This window comes from Salvia miltiorrhiza, unplaced genomic scaffold (assembly GCF_028751815.1).
Source record: "Salvia miltiorrhiza cultivar Shanhuang (shh) unplaced genomic scaffold, IMPLAD_Smil_shh original_scaffold_302, whole genome shotgun sequence".
NCBI lineage: Eukaryota > Viridiplantae > Streptophyta > Magnoliopsida > Lamiales > Lamiaceae > Salvia > Salvia miltiorrhiza.
The window spans coordinates 165432-189507 of record NW_026651523.1 but is presented as its reverse complement, the minus strand read 5'-3'; the positions used below and the strand labels follow the sequence as shown (position 1 = coordinate 189507).

The 24076-nt window shown below is 36.1% G+C and overlaps 5 protein-coding genes across 5 annotated transcripts; all 5 read right to left on the bottom strand.

Moving 5' to 3' along the window:
• Window positions 1–1226: 1226 nt before the first annotated feature.
• Window positions 1227–4584, bottom strand: LOC131003950 (uncharacterized). Its single transcript, XM_057930518.1, has 3 exons — window positions 4103–4584; window positions 2250–3548; window positions 1227–1680 (listed from the first exon to the last, which is right to left on the bottom strand). The coding sequence occupies exons 1-3, from the start codon at window positions 4283–4285 to the stop codon at window positions 1453–1455; spliced, it is 1710 nt and encodes a 569-aa protein (XP_057786501.1). The 5' UTR covers window positions 4286–4584; the 3' UTR covers window positions 1227–1452.
• Window positions 4585–6283: 1699 nt separating this feature from the next.
• Window positions 6284–9924, bottom strand: LOC131003949 (ribonuclease 3-like protein 3). Its single transcript, XM_057930517.1, has 3 exons — window positions 8435–9924; window positions 7759–7905; window positions 6284–6585 (listed from the first exon to the last, which is right to left on the bottom strand). The coding sequence occupies exons 1-3, from the start codon at window positions 8840–8842 to the stop codon at window positions 6343–6345; spliced, it is 798 nt and encodes a 265-aa protein (XP_057786500.1). The 5' UTR covers window positions 8843–9924; the 3' UTR covers window positions 6284–6342.
• A 131-nt stretch (window positions 9925–10055) lies between these two features.
• On the bottom strand, window positions 10056–13282 carry LOC131003947 (ribonuclease 3-like protein 3). The gene is made up of 5 exons (XM_057930516.1): window positions 12963–13282; window positions 12270–12661; window positions 11015–11161; window positions 10668–10938; window positions 10056–10590 (listed from the first exon to the last, which is right to left on the bottom strand). Exons 1-5 carry the CDS (start codon window positions 13015–13017, stop codon window positions 10442–10444), a joined length of 1014 nt encoding a protein of 337 aa, XP_057786499.1. The 5' UTR covers window positions 13018–13282; the 3' UTR covers window positions 10056–10441.
• Window positions 13283–13700: 418 nt separating this feature from the next.
• Window positions 13701–18712, bottom strand: LOC131003946 (chitin elicitor receptor kinase 1-like). Its single transcript, XM_057930515.1, has 12 exons — window positions 17961–18712; window positions 17032–17065; window positions 16909–16916; window positions 16661–16795; window positions 15547–15746; window positions 15361–15450; window positions 15151–15244; window positions 14926–15077; window positions 14747–14841; window positions 14390–14528; window positions 14221–14319; window positions 13701–14143 (listed from the first exon to the last, which is right to left on the bottom strand). Exons 1-12 carry the CDS (start codon window positions 18577–18579, stop codon window positions 13979–13981), a joined length of 1830 nt encoding a protein of 609 aa, XP_057786498.1. The 5' UTR covers window positions 18580–18712; the 3' UTR covers window positions 13701–13978.
• A 3654-nt stretch (window positions 18713–22366) lies between these two features.
• On the bottom strand, window positions 22367–23850 carry LOC131003945 (putative F-box/LRR-repeat protein At5g02930). Its single transcript, XM_057930514.1, has one exon. It carries the CDS (start codon window positions 23769–23771, stop codon window positions 22479–22481), a length of 1293 nt encoding a protein of 430 aa, XP_057786497.1. The 5' UTR covers window positions 23772–23850; the 3' UTR covers window positions 22367–22478.
• Window positions 23851–24076: the final 226 nt, after the last annotated feature.

Below are 24076 nucleotides of genomic sequence, written 5' to 3'. Positions count from 1 at the left end.
TGCACACGGGGTAGAAAATAGAGTGGAGGCTAAGATTTAAGAAAACACAATTTTTGTATATGGTCATCATTTTTGGTTGAGATTAAATGTATTAAGATTTTCTTCTCTCAAAATGCATTGAATTATTTGTAGAATTAAATGAAAGGGTTAATCACTTTCTATAATTGAAGGTGACTTAAATTTCAACTATACTCAAAACCAATATAAATGTTGTGAAAAGAATACAATTGAAAAAGGGAAAACTAAAGGGGGGGGGGGGGTCCCCAAAAAACAAAAATGAAGTTATATACGAAAGTTATTTTAAAGTTCCTATCGGTTATGCCCCCTTTTCAAAGAAATGTAGAATAAAATTAATTATATATAAATTATTGAAATTTCAACGAATTTTTATTTTTATTAATTTTAAATCTAAATTAAAATTATTAACTAATTTTTTTCTTATTTTGGATACTTGTTCACTTTTCGGTGTGACGATATAACATAAATATACTCGTGCGACATAAATACGACAGCGTACGTAAAAAGATAGAACCAACATCATATTAAATAATAGGATAAAAACTACATCATTTAAATGCAAAATGAGAATAAATGAATAATTATATAATTTTAATACAAATTGTAGAATTAGCGAGCAAAATAAAAGTTTATTAAATGTCAATAATTTATATTCAATTAACCTACAGAATAATAGGAACATTTAAATAAGTTAGATTCTTCATCGAATCATAAAAACTCACTTTTCTAAGATCTTTTCCTTTACTTGGATATCGAACATCAATTGCATTGCAACGGTGCGATAGAAGACTCATTAAATGCCAGCATTTAACTCACAAGAAAATGGAGCAACGTTGTAATAAAATAAAATAAATGAATGAAATTTGATACAAAATATAATATTGTGTAAAGCATCAACCCCTAAAAAATGTTGTAGCTGATTTTTCATTTCCTATAATCGTTTGACGGTTTGAGGGGCAATAATAATAATAATAATAATAATAATAATAATAGTAATAGTAAAAAAAAAAAAAAGAAGAAGAAGAAGAAGAAGAAGAAGAAGAAGAAGAAGAAGCTGAAGAATAAGAATTCTTTTAAATTGTATATTTTCCTTATTTTCGAGATTCTTATAACTTACCTCCCTTTAATAGAATCAACCAAACACATGTATTTAAAATTTTGAAATCAGATTATTTTCCTATAATAAAATCCTTACTTAAAGTTATAAATGACTAAATGAGTATCATTTACCATTTCATTGAACTAAAAAATATTCATTGGATAAATTTACAAATATCACACGTCATTAATAAAGAGGCTGAATATATCTCAATTCTGGTAGTACCTGAAGCGACGACGTAATAAAGAGGCTGAATATATCTCAATTGTGGTAGTACCTGACGCGACCGCCTCATGGACAAGTCGTCGTCGTCTCTTCTCTTGAGACGACGACGACTAGTTCTTCTGATGGACAGCGATTTGGTGTATATCCATGTCCTTGAGCATGACGGATCGCCCACATGAATCGCACGGTGCAGTTCTTGATCCACAAACACTCTCATGTTCCGATAACCCTCTAATACGGTCACGTGCATCAGCAGCCGAACTCCCAGCTTGAACCATATCTCCACAGAACCGGCATGTTATGAGGCGCAACGAGCAATTTGAGGACTGGTGCTGCACCTGTAGAGTACACGCAAATTAGTCCAGGTCGAAGAAGAAAAGCCAACAAGCTCCGGCATCTGCATTGCGTATTCGACAATCCATATAGATTAGGCATCCTCTGCCTTCTAAAATGTAGCAAAATAAATGTAGAAATTTTCCAGATGACACGAAAAATGTGGTGGCATGACTTTTTTTCAAGATCCAACAGTTTGTGTACTTTGGATTTCTTGGGGGAAAAAATCATGAATCATGCCAAGGCATTTTTCCGGCCATCGGGAAATGTTGGAGCGAGATCAAAAGGTGGTGCCGTTATGGTCATAACGTTATTGAAACGTTTTACAAGTCATGTTTAAATAAAACTTGTCCAAAAAGGCCTTAACTATACAGCTTCAACTGAAAGATGTCCACCATCATAAAGCTAAGCTGCGTAGTACTTTTCATAAACCTAAACAGTAGAATGATTTACCTCACGACATTGAGAAAATAAGTATATTTCACCGCGTCACAAGAGACCAGAGAAAAGAATCGAAACAATAAAGCCAGCGGGCAGACAATTAGAAACAAGGTGCAAAGAGCTTAGTTCTTACCATTTGCTCCTTCTCAAGAACAATCCCACAAGGGCAATGAAGAGGCTCGTGGAAAACTTTCATGTGTTTCTCGATCTCTTCCCTTTGGAAAGCTTTACTGCATTTTTCACAGTGAACGTGCCTTTCACTCTCCTCGATCCTCAAAACGACCCCACAACCAGGATGCTGGCAAACAATATTATGCCTACTACAATAGGCTTCATGAAGGGCCATCGTTCTTGATGGGATATGACGTTTACAGTTTCTGCACTCCGCAGTGTCTCCCTCAGCAGACGATGTTGAAGATACAGCATGCTGCCCCAGCCTCTGCGTAGCAATGTCTTGAACATTTACCGAGACCTCGTACTTTGATGTCCCTTTGTAGCCATACACGGCGACAGTATAAGTACCTGGTCCCAAGTTCTGATCCTCAGCCCCGAGTAGTAACGCCTTTGAGCCCAAGTCGTGGGACGACCACATGTGTTGGTGCTGCGTAGGGAACAAAAGGGGATGCCTCGAAACATACAGGTCGGTATCTCCATCTTGTGTCTGCGTCTCCAGATTAACCAAAATGTTCGCACCCTTGGAAGAAATTCTTTTCCAAGCATCGTCGTCCAAAGAGAACTTATAATACATGTACTTCCCTTCCTCAACCACTCCATGCTCCGGTTTTCCAATGGTTAGAGGCCTCAGCATATACTGGTTCGAGCTATCTACAGACTCCGGACCTATGATGTCGGCCTCAATATCTGTTTCTAGAACAGATATGCTAGATGAAGGTTTCAGCTCGAGTACACGCAAATGATAAGTCAGCGCACCATGATTGACGATTAGTATATCCCCTTGAGAAAGAGTTGCATGCTGGCGAAGGCTCGTCTCCAGCACCGCCTTGTGATTGGGAATGTCGGAAAAGCCAAATTCCACAGACTGAAGTTTTGCATATGTTCCTTTGGGAAGCCAAACATAACGTACTTCCACTGCAGCAGAACCCGGAGCCTCATCGGGGAATAGATTACTCCAACAGTGCTGAGGAAGTGCTACAAAACCTTCCTCGACAGTGAACTCGAGGACACCAGCATGTGTCATCCTGGACGTTCCTTCATTGCCACTATCTACGTGCATAGCAGCCTCCTGGTGAATCAACGATAGAGAGAAATGCAGCGGCCCTTTGTCAAAAGCTCCCTGATCGGAGAGCTCAGTGAAACAGGAAGGAGGCAGTTTGATCTTATCCCCAATACCCTGATAAGGCACAGCTTCTAAAATACGAGAAAAAATTACTCCTCGACCAACAAGCGAGTTCTCCTCTGCAAGTTGATTAGCCTGAGATATAAACAAATCCACAATCACCAAAAACATCCCCTTATTCCTAAAGTAAGCCAATAGATTTCACTAATAACAGAAATGCTATTGAGAAACACTCTTAGAACTCGATTCCAACGAGTCTATAATCTTACAGAAACTATAGTCTATAGATAGTTCGGACGGTGTATTATGCAATGTATCAAAACATGTAGCAATTGAATTAGAAAGCACCATTGAGTTTCTTGATATAATTCCTAATTTCTAACAAGTAATCTATACAATCACTAAACATACACACAATAGATCACATTTTACTAAAATTCAAAGCAATTAATTAACCTAAAAATATTTATCAAGCATAATTTCATAGTTCTACCAACTAAACACCTAAAAGATTAAATTTTACACTAGAAAAAAAAATTAAAAAAATTAAGGTTCCCAGCAATTAATTAACCTAGATATTTCTATCACAGAATAGCAGACTCAACCAACTGAAACATCAAAGATGCAATCAAATTCAACCGAAAAAAACTGCACTAGCAAAGGATCAGTGGCGGAAAAGAAAATCGAACCTTGGATTCAGCTTCGGCGGCATCGAGGCGGCGCTGCCGCTGAGTCGCTTCTATGGCTTCCCGCTGCCGAGCAGCTTCCTGCTTGACCTTCCTCTCTCTATCTAGCTTGAGCTTCGCCCTCTGTTTCCTCTCCCTCTGCTCCTTCTCCAGCTTCTCTCTTGCTCTCCTCAATTCGAAATCCATCACACAAATTAGGAAAATGAACAAAAAAGCCCTCTTTTTTGAAAGCAAAAACCGATCAATCTCGACTACAATTTCTTGAATTGAATGATATATGATCACCGAATCCCAGTTTTCTTGGACGAAAAGAATTCGGTGATCGCTGAAATTTCAATTGTAGAGAGAAGATTGAATTCTTCTAGCTGCCAATTGCTAGATGAAGTTTCTAATTCGAGAAGGATCTGGGCTCTTCGCAGAAGAAGATGTCGGTTTAGGCCGATTATCAGGCCCACAATATTAACTCTATCAATAATGAGCCCAACCCATTATAGATATACATAAATAACTAATTTTTTAAATATCATTATTCAACGATATATACTTCTTTATTCAATATTATATACCAATGTATTCATTGTTTCCACTTCTTACGAAAAAATAACAATTTTACTGGAACCTGACCCTATATAGAAAGAAAGAGAATGATTCCAATGAGATGCCTCATATATGTGAGATCTTCTCCAAATCGTTGGTCAGTTTCCCAAAAATTAAGAATGGTGAAGATAGTCTCTTCAATTTACTTTTCTTACCGTTGAATAACGAATATAATTATATAAATATGAGGAACCATAATTATTCTCTTATAACAATTTATTTCTTGATTATCGTCCTAATTGTCCGAGCAAAAAAAAATCACATTGCAATTTGCAAATTTTGAAGGTGGGAAACCATTTTGAAACTCCCTAAAATATTCACCAAAATTTAAAATTGTTGAAAACGTATTTGAGATCGTCAATGTCCCAAGAGAGATTGAATGATTTGACTATACTATGTGTTGAAAACTAAATTTTAGATAACATAGATTTGAACGATGTTGTAGATGATTTTGCAAGTAAAAATATTAGGCGAAATCCTTTTTCATAAGTAATGGACATTTTTTCTTAATCAATGTATTCCGTACGATAATATATTAGGGGCCTATTTTTATAATTTCGCCCAAAGCCTCATTTTTATCAGGACCGACCCTGGTACCTATACATATATTATGGTGGTATTCAGTTTGATGGATTATATAAATTTTCTCATGATATGTTGTTTGGTGAGATGAATTCGCTCTATACTTAATCTCGGGACAATACAACATAATATTAGTCATTGACTTATGACTTGTGAGTCTTGGTTTCCCCTATGATCAAATTTATCTTGGATTAATATTAAATAATTTCGGACAAATATTGAATAGAGAGAAAGAAACCTTATATCTTATGTGAACATTGCTCGAATTCATATATTTATTTTAATTTTTAATATTTCAAATATTGTTATTAAGAATATTATTTTATAAATTACATAAAAATTAAAGCTTGATTTATTCATTTTCACCTTTAACTTTAAACAATTAATTAAAAAAATAAATCGAGCTTTTATTTGTATACATTATAATTTGTAAAATTAATAATAATTATAAGGTATTAGAATCAAAATAAATATGTGAGGCCAATCAAGTCGAGCTGAATACTATTGTGTTCAAACAAGGTTTATTTATTATCAAATCAAATCTCAAACTTTATTTAATGAATACTTTGAGGCTCACGAGTTTAATTGAGCCTAAACAAATTTTTAAAATTTTATTTATATTCGAAACACTAATCGTTTTCTTCTGAAAATAAATTATTACATAACATAATACAAAAATTATTTTTTATAAAAAAAATAGAGATAATTAAAAACTTAATGAAATATTACTAATTAGTAGCCAGTAACAATCTGTATTTTCAAGCTAAATCAGTTAATTAACGACTGCGTTCACGAGCTATCGAGTCAAAATACTACCTAGCTCAAGCTTGATTTGTTTATTTATCGAGTTTCATTAAACAAACTTTTTTCGGACGAACCTCTGAATAACTTACGAACGACTTGATTTGTCTGTAGCCCTATCTAAGATACCTAAATAGTGGGAGCTCCAATACAACACCATCGCTCTTCCTCCCCGAATCAAAAATATAAATAAAATAAAGTAAGTTGATCAGGTCTTGTTTAGATTAATCTTGAAATATACAAGCACAATAAATTATTGATAATCATAGAATGTGATTATAGGCAACGAGGGCTGCTCTATTTTTAGCAATGACTCTCTTGGCTTTGTATTGGGCTCTTCCAATGCATGTTTCATCGATCAAAAACTCGACAACTCCATCTTCTTTCCAAGAATCTCTCATCTTCAAACTCAATCTTCTGCTTTGACACAGCTCTTGCAGCTGCGTAACTGGATGAATTGGAAGAGTTGCAGGAGTGATTATGGGCTCCAACAGCTTCTTTACTACCTATTGCCAATTGCAATCAAGTAAATTAATTAATATTTTCATAATTAAGTAGTAACTATTACTCCCTCCGTCCACTAATTTATGACCTAGGGGAGAAAACACGGATTTTAAAAAAAAGTGTATTATTTGTTAGTTGAGTGGAAAAAAAATGTATTGTTTATTGGGACCCACCCATTAAAAAATGTATAAAGAGTTACTAAAAATAGGTAGGACATAAATTGGTGGACGGACTAAAAAGAAAATTAGACTATGAATTAGTGGACAGAGGGAGTAGTTGCTAGTTTCTCCTTGTCTAAAAAAACTAGTTTCTCCTTGTCTAAAAAAAAAAAACAGATAATAATAATAATAAGATGTTGTGGAACATAAGTAAAATAAAATAAAAAAGACATAATAGAAATAAGAATTTTATCAATCTAAATCCAAAATAATAGGTTATCTATTAATCTAAGATATGAAAGAATAATAATGCGTCCATTCTACCTGAAAAATTAGTACTCCTTGTCACCAAAGAAAAAAGGAAAAAAAAAAAAAAAAAAACACTGCTACTTTTATTTAATTACTATTAATTTTATTTTTAACTGTTGATTTTATTAAGAAAAACTATTAGGTTTATTTATAAGAATTGACACTTTTTCTGTAGGTACAGTGAAGAAAATATATACTAATGGTTGAACATAAGAAAAATAGAACACAAAAAACATAAATATTTTAAAACATAAGAATTTTATCAATCTAAATCCAAAAAATAAAAACAGGTTACCTATTCATCTAGGATATGAAAGAATAATACTATTATCTAGTCCTAACTGATTGAAATTATCTTCTGAAAATCATATAGTATTTTTATTAAAAAAAAAAAAGGTTTTGGTAAAATTAATATATATCTCTATGTATATTAATTGAAAATTTGCTAATAATAATCAAAGTATGTCACTATTTAGTATTGGAGTTAAATTTACAATCATTGAAAACCAAATTCGTAGGTTTTTAAATATGAATTTTGACATGTCTAACGAATTTTGCCCCGTACCTCATAAAACGGGCCCACGTAACAAGATTCCTCACTAATAAATAATCTAATTTTCCGAATCCCACATCGACAAAGCTCTACTACGAGATCGAGTTATTCGAATCTCGACTCGATATATTAATATTTGGTAGAAGAAAAATTACCTCCCATGTTGTGTCCAAACAGCACTTGCAGTCAAGAAATATGGCTCCTATCAATGCCTCAACTATGTCAGCCAGCACTTTTGGGGCATCAACTAAACCTGATGAATGCAAAGGGTATTTTGCGATTGCGTCTCTAAATTCATCAATCTATTTATATAAATACAATAAAAAAAATTATTAGTTAATAGCAAGAACATAAAAACCCAAGAATTATATGAAACCATGTACAGTTCATGATTAATTAATTTTTCATAATATATAGGCTTCACATAAATCTACTATATATTTTTTTTAAATTCCTTTTTTTCTATTAGATATAACATATATATAAGTGTAATTTATTGAATTGGAGCGGAAAAAGGAGGAAATTTTAACAAAGAATTCAACCATTGGCCAAAATCCAAATTTATAACACATATCGTCAAAAAGCTCATTAATTTGAGGATTTCAAAATCTATTTTTGTAACTAATTATAATCAATTTTATATAATCTTGGATTTCAGTTACAACTTCCGGATTCTATTTGGTAAATTTGAGTTTATCGGGAAGAAAATCAGAACTAATTCGGGGAGTTCTGGATTTGTTCAAATAATTTCCAAATTCAAATAATTAATTTTCTATGTAATTCTAGATAAACAAATAAACGCAAAAAAAATTAAATAAAAAAAAAACTTACTTGGACTCCAAGCAAAAATATGTTATGGCGTAGAAAATCGTGCAGCTCGTATTTCAAGGCGACGCGTGCGAGCTTCTCGGTGTCCACGTTGGCGGCTCGGAGCCTAGTCAATCTACCCGGATCAAAATCCGGATAGAGCAAACACTGATCTTTGGTAACTGCAAAAGTCAAAATCGCGTCACCAATATACGCAAGACGCTCCAACGAGGAGCAACCCTCCTCAAAGGAGTAATGCGTGAACGCTTGTTGCAAGATCGTCGGGTCTTTAAACTCGTACCCGACGATTCTTCGTATATCTTGGACCCTCTTAGAGTTCTTTTCTTCCTCGTCTTTCTCCTCTTCCTTGAGCTCGTCTCCCACAAAGAGGCTTTGGAATGCGAGATGCATCTCTCGCTCTTCTTCTCTCATGATGGTGATGAGAATTTGAATTTCTAGATGTTATAAATAATTGTGGAGGTGTTGATGATAACTATGGTGTATATATAATTATAGAAAAAGTATTTATTTTATTTTTTATTTGAGAGAAAAAAAAATATTTGATTATTTTTTTTTAGGGGGAAAAAAAATATATTTGATTATTAAGTGTTGACAAGAATAGCATGAAAAGGGCAGATTCAATGAATAGTTTTTTTTTTCTTGTGTTTAGACGAAACAATGCGTAGACATTTGACTTTTCGAGTGCGATAGGGTTTTGTCCAATTCATGCCGTATTCTATTAAAAAAATAATTACTTAAAAAGTAATTTATTAGTTAATTAATTTTAAAAATAAATAATAAAGTGAGGGGAAAAAATTGCATACCAAATTACCAAGTACTCACCAAACTAAGGTCCCTAACGCAACTCTTTTCTTTTTGCTTTTTCTTCCGAGTTGTTTATAAATAATTTTAATTAGTTTTAAGGATTCGACTAATACATATAAGGGCAAATTATTGACTTTCAAATAAATTCTTATTTTTTACACTAATTTTAAAATTTATATTAAAATTATTTAATTATTAATTTCTCATTTTTCGGTCGAACGTTTTAATAATCGGCGAATTTGGACATGTAGAATTTTAGGTAGTCACTTCAGTACTAAGTTTGACCGAAAAATGATAAGATGGCAAAATGAGGGGGAAAAATTGAATAATTTTAATGCAAATTTTAAAATTTTAGTAATTTATATTCAATTAACCCTAAAAGTAATATAGAAAAAAGGTTGTGTATATTTTTGTGAATTTGTATATTCTTTAGTATGTATTTCTTCTCATAATCTTCAGGTAAGGTAACTGATAAATTAGTTTATTTCAAATAGTTTTAAGCGAAAATCATACGTGTTTCTAAACTTTTGCTTATATAAGGCCTGAAACATTTATTTATATCTGTTTCACTAAATCCTTAGCTTTATTTGTTTTAACTAGCGCATTATGACATTTTCTTTAGTTTAGGGACCTCTCGAAAAAAAAAAAAAACTATTTAGAGGCTTTTTGAGATTTTGAAACAGCACTTAATGTTTATTGACCTTGATATGGATTTTAACTAAAAAAATGGAATATTTAGTATTGGGAAAAATTATACTCATTCTAGTTGCTATCACCTCTCCATTTGCGATTTGAATAAATCAATAAATACAAAAATATAGGCATAATCATGTAGGAATATACTTGCAAGTTACAATCAGTACATAGATTCAATTTGGGTATGATGGCAAAGATTTTACCAAAATTGACAACCTATAAAAAAAGATACTACTTGCTCATAATTGCTATTTCTGATCAGCTGAAATCTCTAATCAAATAAATCACAAATACATAAAAACCCTAAAACACATTTATGTTTCTTGCAAGCAAAGAGTGCAACAAGAAAACTGAGCATTAGTCATATTTCGTTTACATGAATTCTAGAGGCTAACCTTTTATGTCAGCCAAGAAACAGCCCTCTTCGTTCCTTGTGCTGAGACGACGTTGTTTTGACCACCGGGCTCAATAAAAACCTCGTTCGGGTCACACAAAACCTGCTGTCGAGGGCTAAGAAAGACACAGAACATAATATAACCAAGGGGAAGTGAGTGTGCACCGATAATTTGTGAAACGTCGTTTCCCAGAAACAGCTCGATGAAGTCCCCTCGGGCCGTGTGAGGACAGATACAAGTACAACCAACTCAACGACCTTTGACCTTGAAATCCAAGATTCGAATCTGTAGCTTAATATCGAAAATGATATACATTGTTGAAGAACAGAGTCATTAGCAACCTTCATTTAAGTCTTTGGGGCTCAGATTTAGTAAAACTTCGTTATAAGCAGCATTCGCCGCTCTGTTCAGTGCTACTGTCTTCTTTGCGTGGCTCGTACCTTTCCCTCTAAGTTTACCGTCGACAAAAACTTTGTAAGTTCCTTCTTGCGACCATAGATCCACAATCTTCACTTTGAGCTTGTGTTTTTGGCAGATCTCGACGAGCTTCTTCACGGGGTTTTTCTCGAGCATTTTGGGAGTGATTATGGGTTCCATTAGATCACTGGCTACCTGCACATAATCAAAAACCGGCATTGTAAGGTATAGTTCTACGAGAAGCTAAATGAGTTGGTTAAAATCACATCACCTCCCATGTAGTATCGATGGAATAATTGCTGTCGACGAAAACAGCTCCAATAGTTGATTCAACAACATCAGCAAGCACTTTTGGGGCATTAATCAATCCATGTGAATGTAATGGATATGTAGGAAGAGCATTGATAAATGCCTGAATCTGCAAAAGATATAAAATAATTAAGTTCGAAAAACTAAGAAAAACAAATTTTAGAATAACATGGTTGGCAAATGGCAAGAAAGAAGCCAAAAGAAAAAATTAACAGAAAAGGATCGAACTTGAAATTCAGGTTTGCGTTTGAAACTCAATGCAAAATTACAGAACTATGATTCCATCATATGGCTGTATTAGTCAATAGGATACTAAACTCTGATTAATTCTTTGAGAATTTCCACAATGCTTCATCTCTATTTAAAACGTGATACTCTTATAATTCGGTTTTCCTTCTGTCCTATCATCACTAGAAGTGAAAAAAAATTACGAAATTCAAATAAGGTCTTAGGGCACTTTTCCTTGAGGTTCTACCCTCTGTTCTTGTACATGCAGACAAGATTTCGTACACATGTGGCACACTAAATAACATCATCAGCGCTTAGAACATTTAGTGTAGCTTCCTAACCTCCACATCGACTAGAAAATGGCAATGCCCTAAAAGGATGCAGACAGAAATATGTATTGAGTCTGAAATGCAGTGTGAAGAAGATGTCACGTAAACAGTGAGCTATCAGCCATTTTGCAGACCAAGCTTGGAAAATTATATTCTACCTATATGAGTGGTATTGTATGCACCATGTTGTATGCACCATGTTTACAGTTTCCTCATCATTCCCAACACATATATAAACTATGATAGCCAATGTAACGAGCTGAGAATGTTGATTGAAAATGAAATTATCCCTCTCGTTGCTCTTTGATTCAGTGGGTCTAACTATGTTTTTCTAAACATGGTGAATCAGTTCTCCTCACACGTACCATAACAACTACGAAACCATTCCTTAGTACATAAACCAACTAATGTATCTCCAAATCCAAAACGAACATTATCTCTCCAACTATGAAAAATATTGATTGGGACTGCTATAAAACTACTTGATCCTGTCTTGGTAGCATTATGTCAGACTACATAGTTTCAATAAAATGGCTAATCATTAACGTAAAAGTAGCACGTTCAGTCCACAAGACAGAATCAAAGCATACGATCAAGGTAGTAAATACAGACAAGTCACTAACACTACAATCTGAAACTAATCACCAAAACACTATATACCTTTCTCTCGTAGATTGGAGCGCCAAATCGGATATATCTGTGAAATTTATGCTGGACAGCCACCCGTGCAAGCTTCTCATTATCAACATTGGCAGCTCGAAGTGGTGTCAACAATCCCGGTTCAAGGCTCGGGTACTTGGAAAACTGTTCCTTTGTTATCAAAAGATTAAGCACCGAGTCACCAATGTACTCAAGCCGTTCGTAGGAAACGCAACCCCTCTGGCACGACGGATGTGTAAACGCTTCACACAGTAAGCTACGGTTGTTAAATCTATAGCCTATTATTCTTTCAACTTCTTTAAGATTCTGTAATGTCTTATTTTCTGCTTCAATCAGTGAAAGCCCTAATTTCCTGGCCTTGATGCTCTTCAGATAATTACACAAAATATTTCCTGGCAGAGGAGAAGCAAACATGCTACATTTAAATACTTTAACAACAACGAAATCAGATCCTTCAAATTAGAAGTAGCAAATGTATATCGACAAATATACCTAAAAAAGTAAAAATACAGAAAATAACATCAGCATCAGAAATTTCTTACGAACTAAAATACATCACAGAACGGAAGGAAATCAGCTAATGATCATCCAACAAAATATTCAATCATAAGACTTTTCACAAACTTAAGAGAGGGGGAAAAATCCCCAAACACACACAGAACACACACATAGAGAGAAACGAAGGGAACCTACCGTATCTACGGAGGTTCTTGGCAGGAAAAAACAGAGATCCCCACAATGAAGCCATTTCAAACTAAAGGACCAATTCCCGTTGATATTCCCTCATTCTAAATCCCAATTTCGGTCAAATCCAATCTCAGTCCCGCTGGAATTCACAAATTCACATCATTTTGAATCCCAATTTCAACGAATTCCGATCTCAGCCGGAAGAAATTCAAAAATTTGCGGCCGTTAGCGCCGCCGCAATGCCGCCGATGAGGTAGAATTGGTAGCTCAGGTGTAGTGTACTAGTATGTGATTTCTGTGGGTATACGACGCCGTTTTTGTTAGAGTTTGAGGGCTAATTACTTTTTATTTTTATAAATAGGTATGAGTACATTTTTTTGCTATTACCATACAAATTAATTTTTACAATTTTGAGATCCTCTCTGAAATAGAAATAAAATTAAAATCTTTTTCTTTTTTTGAAAATAAGAATAAAGTTAAAATCGATTAACCACAGTTCTAGTAAGTAGTAACCCAATTAAATCCATTATTCTAGAATTGTATTTGATCTCGTATTCTCGTAATAAATTTTCACTCACATTTAAAAGTTACATACCTATCCATTAAAAATTATGGGTGATTACGTGTTCGTGTGTTGGCCTAATGGTACTTGAGGTTCCTGAGTTCGAGTCCTTGTCGCGCAGTCAAATTTCTTTATTAGCAAAAAATCATCAAATTCATTAAAATATTAGTGGCGACAGTCCAACAACAGAAATAACCGTTTTATTCAGTAACTATGTGCAATTTAAAGCTTCGCTTAACAAATCACATGTTTAAATACAAGCAACTGCTACCATTGATCACACTACATCCACAAAAAATTCTAAAGAAAAATAAAAAAATACTTACATATATAATATATAATACATTATACATTAATCTTAATGGATCCAGCTCGAATACGATACATTACACATCAATTTTGACTCTTGATGGATCCTTCTACAGCTAGCTGGATTAGGCTCGATTAAGCTCGAAAGCGGTTACCTCCCGGACATGAGATTCAAGAGGTTCTGGTTGCCGTAGAAATTTCCCACATCCCAGTTATCCGTCGACGACGACAGCGTCATCAACGCAACCACGATCGAGCGCATGCTCGGCCGTAGTTGAGGATTTTCATGAGTACAAGCTCTAGCAAGTTGTGCGACCTATTATCACATCAATGCTCCATGAAATCAGAACCACGAACCACAACGACGAAAAAAAAGAGAGACGAAATACCGACTTTGAGGACGGAGTCGAGGGGGTAGTTATCCCCGAGCCTAGGATCGATCAGCTTCTTCAGGTCCTCGGTCGGGTCGGGCTGGCTAAGAACGTCTTCAAACTACACAAGAGAGACGTGTAAATAGCGCCATTTCAGCACTGACAACGACCAAGAGAGTCGAGTAACTTACCAGCGCAACGAGGCCCCTCGAGTCTGCTGCATTCCCGTTTTGCTTAACGATGGCCTCCTTGGCCGATATCAGCTCGTAGATAACGACACCGAAGGCATACACGTCTACTTTCGGAGACACGTCACCGTATTGAGCATACCTGAGAGCAGGTTACCGATACAGTCAGAAACCAAAGGGCTCTTGCAATTTATTGCAATCAAACTAGCCAAACTACTGAGACCAAAATCAATCAATTCTTTTCTGACAAATTTCTTGATTGTTAGAGAAACTTAGCTCAATTGAATAAGATAGAAAAGTATAGTCCAAAACGGGACCGTGCTCGTCTGCTAAACGTGAAGAAGGAACGAGAGAACTTACTCGGGAGGCATGTAGCCGAACGTACCCACAAGCCGTCCCGTTGGTAGCGAGTTACTTCCAACCTCAGTAAGTTTCGCCAACCCGAAATCCGCAACCTGCAGGAGTAATCACACCCTTGATTCATGGAAAAGAGTTGCGATCTTCGACTAAAAAGACGTATGCTAGAGCAGAGTACCAACCTTGGCATGCGAGTTCTTGTCTATCAAGATATTCGCTGGCTTGATATCACGATGGATGTAGACAGGAACCGTGTGCTCGTGGATGTATTCGAGACCTCTAGCTGAATCGAGAGCAATCTGTATCCTAGTCGACCAAGGGAGCGGCTCCCTGCCTGCAAAAGTACATGATATAAGAAACGTGCTCTGCAAATGCTAAAATCTTCGTCCCGTTTGAGCTCAGCATACCCGATCCTCGGAGATGTTGGCTCAAGTTTCCATTCTCGATGTATTCGTATACAAGGAACAGAGAGCCCTCGGTGCAGTATCCTATCAAGCGCACCTGTTGGAAGCGAATGTAAGAAGGCTTAATCGACTCTTTTCCCGATATCTATGAGCTACGAAACTTACTAACAAAACCAATTTGCATAAAAAGGATGAAGAATGTGATGCAATTACCAGGTTGAGGTGATGAACATTAGTCAAAACCTTCAGCTCAGCGAGAAACTCGTTAGTCGCTTGCATATCCATTTTCTTAATCGCGGCTTTCTACACAGAAACATATTACAGCAAAAACCAGCTGATGACTATACATGCTTTCCGGTGGCAGCGTAGAGGAAACAAAGAAATCGAGAATACACTCACCTCGCCTCGAAGCTCAGCGTAGTAGACAGCACCAAATCCACCTTCACCAATCTTATTTGCCAGGCTGAAGTTATCGGTTGTGCTAGCAAGTTCTTCATACGAAAACTCAACAGATTTCTGAACAGAAATACCAAGAGCCGGAGATGCGCCAGCGCGAGTGCTACCAGAATCTTGTGCTTTGAAAGTAGTGGCTTCAGTACCTAATCGAGCAGAAGTAAATGACTAAGGCTGTAAATAAATAGAGCTAGTTGCAAACTATTAGAGACTCGGCTCGTTCGGAGCTCGATTCGATAGCAAATGAGCTGAGCTCAAGAATGACAGCGCTCGGCTCGTTGAGCTCGCGAACATATTCAGATTCATTTGTTCAGGAACCCTAGTGCACGAGCTTTAAGCGAGTCGAGCTCGAGCTCGTGTAACATATTGATCAAGATCAAGGGCACTTTTAAACATTTTTCAAGCCGTTCATGAGTTTTTAACGAGTTCCAGCTCGAACTTCATTCTATACGAACATCTGACGAGTCAAGCTCGAATTCGACATAATCGAGTATCACATGAGCCAGGCTCGAGCTCAATCAACAAGACAAAAGCTCGAGTCAAGCTCGAGCCTGCTAGTATTCGGCTCGGCTCGTTTACAGTCAAAATAACCAACCAGCAACTATATACGGCTCACCAAGCAATTACAGTATCGCATATTAGAGTAACAACAAAGAAATAAATCATTTCCATCATTAACCTCACAACATAGCATAGAAAAGCTTCATTTGTGATTCACTAACAATAGCAAAAACCAGCAATGCAGCAAGAAAAGATGCTATAAATGAAAGAGAGGCATATATCGTGGTTCAGATTCTTCGTTCATAACTGCATCAGTTTACTACTCCCTCTGCCCCATTTAACATGGCCCCTTTAGTCTCCCTCCGCCCCATTTAACATGTCCCCTTGACTAAAGGGGGCCAAGTTAAATGGGACGGAGGAAAGAGTTTTCAGCAAAGAAAGTAAAATCATCATCAGCCTAAACTAAAACGCAAAGCATTCCCAAGTAAGCACGACTAGACCACACACGTTGCAGTTCAACGATTTGGAAAATTATCACAACCAGCTCGATGCAACTAACCTTCGGATGCTGAGAGTAATTTGATCCTCTCCATGTTCTTCTTCCTTCGCAGCCATACATACACACAACCTGCAACTACCAATGCCCCGACTACTACTGCAATCGCTATCCCAGCAATGGCGCCACTAGATAGTCCTGAATACGTAAAACAAGCATTTTTAGACTTACATGATATCCCAGCAATGCAACAACAATTTCAGAGATGAATACATGATAGCAAAACCCGTATTAAGAGGAGAAGGCCAAACCAGATTTGCTGCAAAAATGGAGAAAAGATTGTGTAAGTATAGACTTACATAATATGCTCAAAATGTGCAGTAAGCAGCCAGAGGAAACACAGATTTAATATCAGATCAAAGCTATAATACTACCTGCTATTTAGAGGCGGAAAGTTCCCACTCTGATCTGCATAAAAATCAAGATAACCACCAAAGTGAATTTATGGATAGATTTTCACATAAACTCATAAAAAAGTGTTAATCAATAATCATAGTTTGTATTCCCAACTTTCAGCTCTCTCTAAGCAATATCCCCAACTTACGTTTTAATTTTAAAACCGTCAACTTTGTAAGAAGTTTTATTTATATCCCACCTTATAAAATCCAACAATAGAATAATGTGCTTATGTGCATTATTCAATCTAAAATTGCAGGCAAAAGCTTAAAATCCTTAGAATCCACCTAAGAATATTGTGATGTTAATCATCATTACTCGCCTAAATCAATAAAGCGAGACATAAATCAGACTTTTTCGGTTAATTGCCTGAAAATTATTAAGTTTTTGCATACAAACTTTAAAAAGTAGCGTGATAATCATTGAACTATTGATTTAATTTGATTTGGCTAAGATTTCGACCAAATTTACTACTACTTGATATGACTAGCCGAATAATCTAATTTTGCATATTTTCGAATAGTGGTTGTGATGTGTTATCACAGACATTGTTTCATTCCCCTACCCATTATGCCACGTCAATTATTCGACTAGCAGGTGCAGTAAATTTGGCCGAAATCACGATTAATAACAAAATCGGATTAAATCAATATTTCAGCAATTATCATACTACATTTTGAAGTTAGTAGACATTATACAGCATCACATTTGATGAAAGTTCATTAATTTATAGTTAATTAACCCAACTTTTGTTTTACAGCAGAGGATTTTTGAAGTCGAAAATGTAAGTTGAAATTTTTCGAAAAATGCTAAAAATTGCTGTCACGATTAACCCAAAACAAAATATGTCAACAATATAACAAGAAGAAAAAAAAATCAAATAATTAAACAAAAAAAAATTACCGACCTTTTCCCGGAATATACAGCAATCCGCTGCCTGCGGTGAAGATGGAATCAGCCGACGGGTTATACCTACTAACTATATCGGCGGTCAAATTATTCGCCGCCGCCACCGACTCCAACGTGTCCTCCTCCCTCACAGGCCACGTGAGGAACAATCCGTATTCCTTGGACACGTTCTCATCCCCGCAGCTGCAATTCACCGTCACATTCACCGTGACGCCGGTGTCCGGAATATTCTCCGGCGGGTAGGTATTATCCCTCTGCAGCGATTCCACCGTCGTCAGATTCGCGTAGTAGGTTTGGGCAATCGTCAGGTAAGTGACGCCGGGGAAGGTCGCGAAATTGAACACGTGGCCGAGGAACTCGCCGCCGATGCAGTCGCACGTGAAGGGCACGTTCACGCGCTGGCCGGCCTGCACGCTGTCTGGATTGGAGATCGTGCGGGTGTAAGCAACGATTGAAGAAATTGGGGTTTGAGTCACCCCAGAAACGAAGGTCAAGTTCGAATCCTGCCACAGGTAGTAGGAGGCCAGCGCCGTGTTGCAGCCGCGGCGGCAGATGGCATCGGCGGCGGCGGAGAGGATCGCGATCAGGAGAATTCCGGCGAGGAGCTTCATCGGCATTTCGTCGAATGGGTTGCGAGCATAGCTGGAGGTTTGAAAGAGGAAAATTCAGATGATGAAAAAATCAAACGAATCAAGTCGACGGCGGTCAGAGTTGACTTCAATGGCTGCAGAACATAACTTTCTTCATTTTTTAAATTCTACATACAGAATTTATTTATATTATCTTACCATTTTTTTATAGCCTTTTAGTTCCATTTAATGATCTTACGTAGCTTCACGCTGTATTTTATTATTGGTCTTTTTGTTGAAAGTAATCAGTAATAAATATATTTAAAAATTTAAGTAATATTTAATTTGAAATTAATTTTTAAATTAAATGATAATTTTATAGATATAATAAAATTGAAAATTTATTTGTAAATTATACTCTCTCCGCCCACTAATTTGTGTCATAATTTGCTATTTTGGTTCGTACACCAATTCGTGTCCTATTTATTTTGAGTAACTAGTAGTATTTCCTTAACAAATAAATTATTTTTTCTTAAAAGTCGTGTCATCTTCTCATAAGACACGAATTGGTGGACGGATGAAGTAACTTTTTATTCTTTTTTCTTTATCTTCTTATTTTTTAGTTTTATTTCTTTTTAAAATTGTGAAATTCTATTAATTATAAAATATTTAATATGCAAACCTAATTAAAGATCACGATAAAAGTTTTAGTTTTATATATTTTATGTAAATATTTGATTTAAAATTTATAAGTTATATTTATTTAAAGATTGAAATTTTAAAAATTCTCTCTCATCTCTCCTCTTTTTTGAATAATTTATTTTTTACGATAATTGTATCTCGCGTACATCCACATACGATTATCACTCATTCTTGTAAATTCTAATTAAAAAAAACAAATAAAATATCATAAATTACTTGAATCAAACGAAATTTCAGCAGCATAACTCCACTATTCTAACTACCAAGTTCTCGACTCTACTAGCAGTTATGTTAACCATAGTAGTTCTAATTTACTAGATCTATCTGCCCCACAATTGTTCAAGCAATACAATAAAAAATAGAGTTGGTATTGGTCGCATCCCATGCGGTTGCAGTAGGTTAAATAACTAATATTATCACTCCGTCCACGAAATGAGTACTCATATTTCCTTTTTCGTCCATCCACGAAATGAGTACTCATTTCCCTTTTTGGCAAGTGTACCCCACAAAACTCTTTAATTAATACATTCAAAAAGATGGGACTCATATTCTATTCACACTACACTTAAAACATTTCTTAAAACCCATGTCGTCCACAAATGGATACTCATTTCGTGAACGGAGGGAGTATATACTTTTGACAATTAAAAGCAATAAGATAGCTAGGGTGCAATGGTAGCTCCTTGTACCTTAAGTGCTTCATTGGTGTGAGAGATAGTGGGTTCAAATCCCTCTTCTACCAACTTTTTTTTCCTTATGTTTTTTTTTCTTTTTTTAGCTCATTTATTTTTTTCTATTTTTCTCATTAATTTTTTATTTTCAACACTTTTTCTATTTTTTTCATCTATTTCTTTTTTTGTAGTATTATCTTTATTCACATCAATGGTTATTTTTTCTTACAATTATAATTACTTAATTAAATAACTAAGTTATTAACATTACAAGTTTTTGTGAGTAAAAATAACAATTTTCGTGAAGAAAAATAATAATTTTGAAATATCACATTTCTTCATATGCATAATTACTTTTTATTAAGGCAATAGTTACTTTTAATAAAATATACGTTTGTAAGCACAAATGTATACTTATGTTAATATAAGTATTTACCTTCATTCAATACAAAGTATTATATTTTCTAAACCCTGAAAACTAAACCCTAAACCCTAAACACTAAATCTTGAACCCTTATAAGAATATTTACTTTTAATAAACATAAGATATACATTTGTTCTTATGAATAAAAATGACAATTACCATGAACAAATGTAATAATTTAGAAATATTACATTTCAGCATATCAATAATTACTTTTCCTTTTGACAATGATTACTTGACCAAATATACAAAATTACAAGTTCTAACGAGTAAAAATAATATTACTTTTATACATATCAATAAAATTTTTTTTTACAATAATAATTATTTGATCAAATAACTAAAAGTATAAATTCTCATGAATAAAAGTAACAATTATCGTGAACAAATGTAATAATTTAGAAACATTACATTTCATTGCAACAATAATTATTTAACCAAATAGTTAAGAATAAAAGTATTAACGAGTGAAAATAACATTACTTTCTTCACATCAATAACTACTTTTACTTACAAAAATATAATTATTTGAGCAAATAGCTGAAAATACAAATTCTCATAAATAAAAGTAACAATTATCGTGAAGTAATTATTCTTAACTAGATGCTAAATCTACGATTAAGGATGACGTCAGCACGTCCGGATCGATTGGGCACTAGCAACCTGTCAACACAAGAACACGTAAAAGCCCTAGGTTGAGCATCGGGAGGGGGTGTCCACCGTAGAGCCTCCGACGCTCAAGTCAGTAACGGAATAACAGAGCAGAATGACAAATAAAATGAAATAAGACAGAAAGACAGGTAGGAATGCGTGGTTATTCCAAGCAGTCAGAGGCGTCAGAGGGTGGAAACGGTGACAGCGGGTTGTGATAATGGAAGATGAGAGGCGGAGATAGGCCAAGTTGGCTATTTCCGACTTGGAATAGCAATCAACGTGGTGGCAGAGTAGAGAGAATTCAAGAAGTAGAGAGAAAGTAGGATTTCGTATCCTTTTATGACCTAGTCTGGATGTTTATATAGAGGATATCCAGCCGGTAGGGTTTCTACGGTCTGGCCTTGTCAAAACCCTTATCTCTCAGGTTGTTGCGATTCGGATGGGATCATAAAGATTTACCCTCTGACTCCGTCAGCTTGGTGGGAGACGTATTTTAGGGTTTGACGGCTGTGAGGCATTTTTTAGAGTTTGACGACTGGGTCTTGTAACTTTGTCAATCTAGGTTGACAATAACCCTTGAGCCGCATGGGATGTATCCAGTTTGGTTGTGGATTCAAGTCGATCTATAGCTTTTCGGGCTACACGGACCAATCTGTTTGACTAATTGGGATTTTTAGGGTCGTGCCAGATTGGCGAGCTAGCTTGATGGACTTAGGCTGAGTGTGAATTATTCAGCCTGACCGTTTAGACAAGTTGGACTTGAAATGGGATAGTCAACCTGAGTCGGTCCAGGTGAGAGAGAGACACACACACAAAAGAAAAAGGTGGGGGCTTACCTGGACGGAGGCGGACGGCGACACCAGCGACAACGGCGGCAACGGCGGAGGCAAGAGGACTGGAGAGAGGGGGGGACCAGATAGAGAGTGGAGAGCGGTGGGTGTGTGCTGCTGCTACAGCATTCTGCCCGATTTTGGGCTTTAAAAATTACCGGCCGCATGGGCCGCCGGTAATTGCCGCCCGCATCAAATTTACCGGTGGCGTCATGTCCCGCCGTTAATCATCGGCTGCTATTGCCGCCGGTATTTTAGCCGACATTTTAAATAATACGTACACAATAAAAGACAATAACACTTCGTGGTATACTCTTTCCCATCCAAGGAGGAAGAAGATTTATTGAATTTCGGAAAGGATCGCTCCGCTGTATGTGGGCCGCCGATAATTCTGGCCGATAAACATGCATTTTTTTGTAGTGTTATCCATCAAAGTATATATTGAACAACCTTTTAGTCTTCTTAGAGAAAGAATGAAAAGATTAATTATATGTTTTAAATTAATTGACAAAATGCAAGACACCATTGATAAAGGTTGCCATTCGCCTGCAAGCTATTGAAAAACTCGATATTATTCAATGTTTTAATTCATCAAGATCTTCATCATTTATTTTAACCTATAGAGTTGATTCTAACTTCATTAAACAGGAAGTGATTAGTGTGCAGCTATTTCCGTTGGAAGCGAAGAAGCTCTCGAGGATTCCTCGTCTTCGTCTTCATCTTCATCTTCAACTGTCTGAATACTTCCACATCCACCATCTCTGCATAACATCTTTGAATGTTTATGAAGTTGGGGCAACAGCTCCATAGTAATGCATCCAGGAAAGCCCGGGGCGCTGCAACACCCCGTATCGTCAAACTCTCCACCACAGGTATAGCTAAACCATCTCCCATGTATCCACATCCACCATGTGGCAACTCGCAGACGAATACAGTGAGATGAACTCGTGACGGGCTCAACATTTTCACAAGTTGGTTCAACGACGAAGCAGTGGCCCTGTCGGGCGAGCAATGTACGTGTATATCCGACTCCCATCCCCTACCACCCGTTGTATTGAACTCGAGGCGCGGAACATCACGACCCTCAAATTTGAAGTATCGAAGATTTGGAACATCAAACTCCGCATTCACGCTACTAGGTTGAGGTAGGACTATGGCTATGCGCTCAAGCGATGGGCTGCAAATTCTCACATCGTCCCACTCATATTTTGAGTTGCAATCCACAATAGCCAATTCTTTGAGACAAGGAAATTGATGCCACAAATTGAAATTAGAGGATTTTGATAAGCTATCTCTAATATCCAAACCCTCCAATCGCAAATACTTGAGCTTATGCAGTTTGATCATCTCATCAACACAAAAGGGATGGGAACTCGTGAGTTTTGTCAATGTTAATTCCTCAAGGGATGGGCATCTCGAAATCAGATCCCTAATTAAATCACTATTCACAGTCACATTGGATAGACTAAGGGATTTAAGATTGGGGGATTTATTCGTGTTTTTGAAATCAACCATAGCCCTAGAAACAGATAATCTAGCTAGGGTTTGGGATTCAAGCACCTCATCTGGTATAACAAAGCACCTACTCGTATCCCAGACTGAAAATTCAACGGTGAGATCAATAGCCCCCAATTTGATCGCTTTCAAAATCAATTCGGTAGCGAGAGAATCGTCGTGAACTACCATCCACAGCTTGAAACTCTTCATCTTTGGGTTCAAATCTTCATACCTCTGCATAAAGTTCCTCGTGAATCTGGGGAAGTCATCCATGGAATGCCGAAACGCGAATTGATCGAAGCAGAGGTGGGGGCGCGTGGACCACGCGCGGTGCCAGGATTTGGATAGGAAAGTGGATCGAGCAGCATCTCTTTCGCTTAAAAGAGATTGTATGTGTTGAATGATTTCTTCTGGAAATTCGGATTCGACATCTGCCGCGATTCTTTTCTGCGCATTCTCCATGGGAAGAACTCCAAATTTTGAATGGTTTTTTAGGGTTTCAAAATTTTGGACGGCTTCTGTTTCTGTTTCTGCCTCGTATATATATATCTATCGAATAATTGAATTCGGATCGGACTTCGATATTTGAATTCGGATCGGACTTAAGTTATTAATGTATTATTGGTTATTTTACTCGCTATAATCCCGTGTATAATCGTTATTGAATTCCGAGTTTTAAATCTTGAATTCACAACTAACACTATTTATAGTTGTGAATTCATTTAAAACTTGAATTCACGACTAATACTATTTATAGTTGTGAATTC

Bases quoted from the DNA above. Each gene is read 5' to 3' on its own strand.
- LOC131003950 (XM_057930518.1), bottom strand. From the start codon at position 4,285: ATGGATTTCGAATTGAGGAGAGCAAGAGAGAAGCTGGAGAAGGAGCAG. The intron at 3,549-4,102 runs GTTCGATTTTCT...TTTATATCTCAG, and splicing joins CCGCCGAAGCTGAATCCAAG to GCTAATCAACTTGCAGAGGA. The intron at 1,681-2,249 runs GTAAGAACTAAG...TGTACTCTACAG, and splicing joins TTCTTGAGAAGGAGCAAATG to GTGCAGCACCAGTCCTCAAA.
- LOC131003949 (XM_057930517.1), bottom strand. From the start codon at position 8,842: ATGAGAGAAGAAGAGCGAGAGATGCATCTCGCATTCCAAAGCCTCTTT. The intron at 7,906-8,434 runs GTAAGTTTTTTT...TTATATAAATAG, and splicing joins TATTTTTGCTTGGAGTCCAA to ATTGATGAATTTAGAGACGC. The intron at 6,586-7,758 runs GTAATTTTTCTT...AATTGGCAATAG, and splicing joins GTTTGGACACAACATGGGAG to GTAGTAAAGAAGCTGTTGGA.
- LOC131003947 (XM_057930516.1), bottom strand. From the start codon at position 13,017: ATGGCTTCATTGTGGGGATCTCTGTTTTTTCCTGCCAAGAACCTCCGT. The intron at 12,662-12,962 runs GTAGGTTCCCTT...CTCCTCTGCCAG, and splicing joins CAAGAACCTCCGTAGATACG to GAAATATTTTGTGTAATTAT. The intron at 10,591-10,667 runs GTTGCTAATGAC...TTGGATTTCAAG, and splicing joins CCCCAAAGACTTAAATGAAG to GTCAAAGGTCGTTGAGTTGG.
- LOC131003946 (XM_057930515.1), bottom strand. From the start codon at position 18,579: ATGCCGATGAAGCTCCTCGCCGGAATTCTCCTGATCGCGATCCTCTCC. The intron at 15,245-15,360 runs GTAATTGCATCA...CGCTTCCAACAG, and splicing joins ATGTTCATCACCTCAACCTG to GTGCGCTTGATAGGATACTG. The intron at 14,842-14,925 runs GTTGGTACTCTG...TTACTCCTGCAG, and splicing joins ACAAGAACTCGCATGCCAAG to GTTGCGGATTTCGGGTTGGC.
- LOC131003945 (XM_057930514.1), bottom strand. From the start codon at position 23,771: ATGGAGAATGCGCAGAAAAGAATCGCGGCAGATGTCGAATCCGAATTT.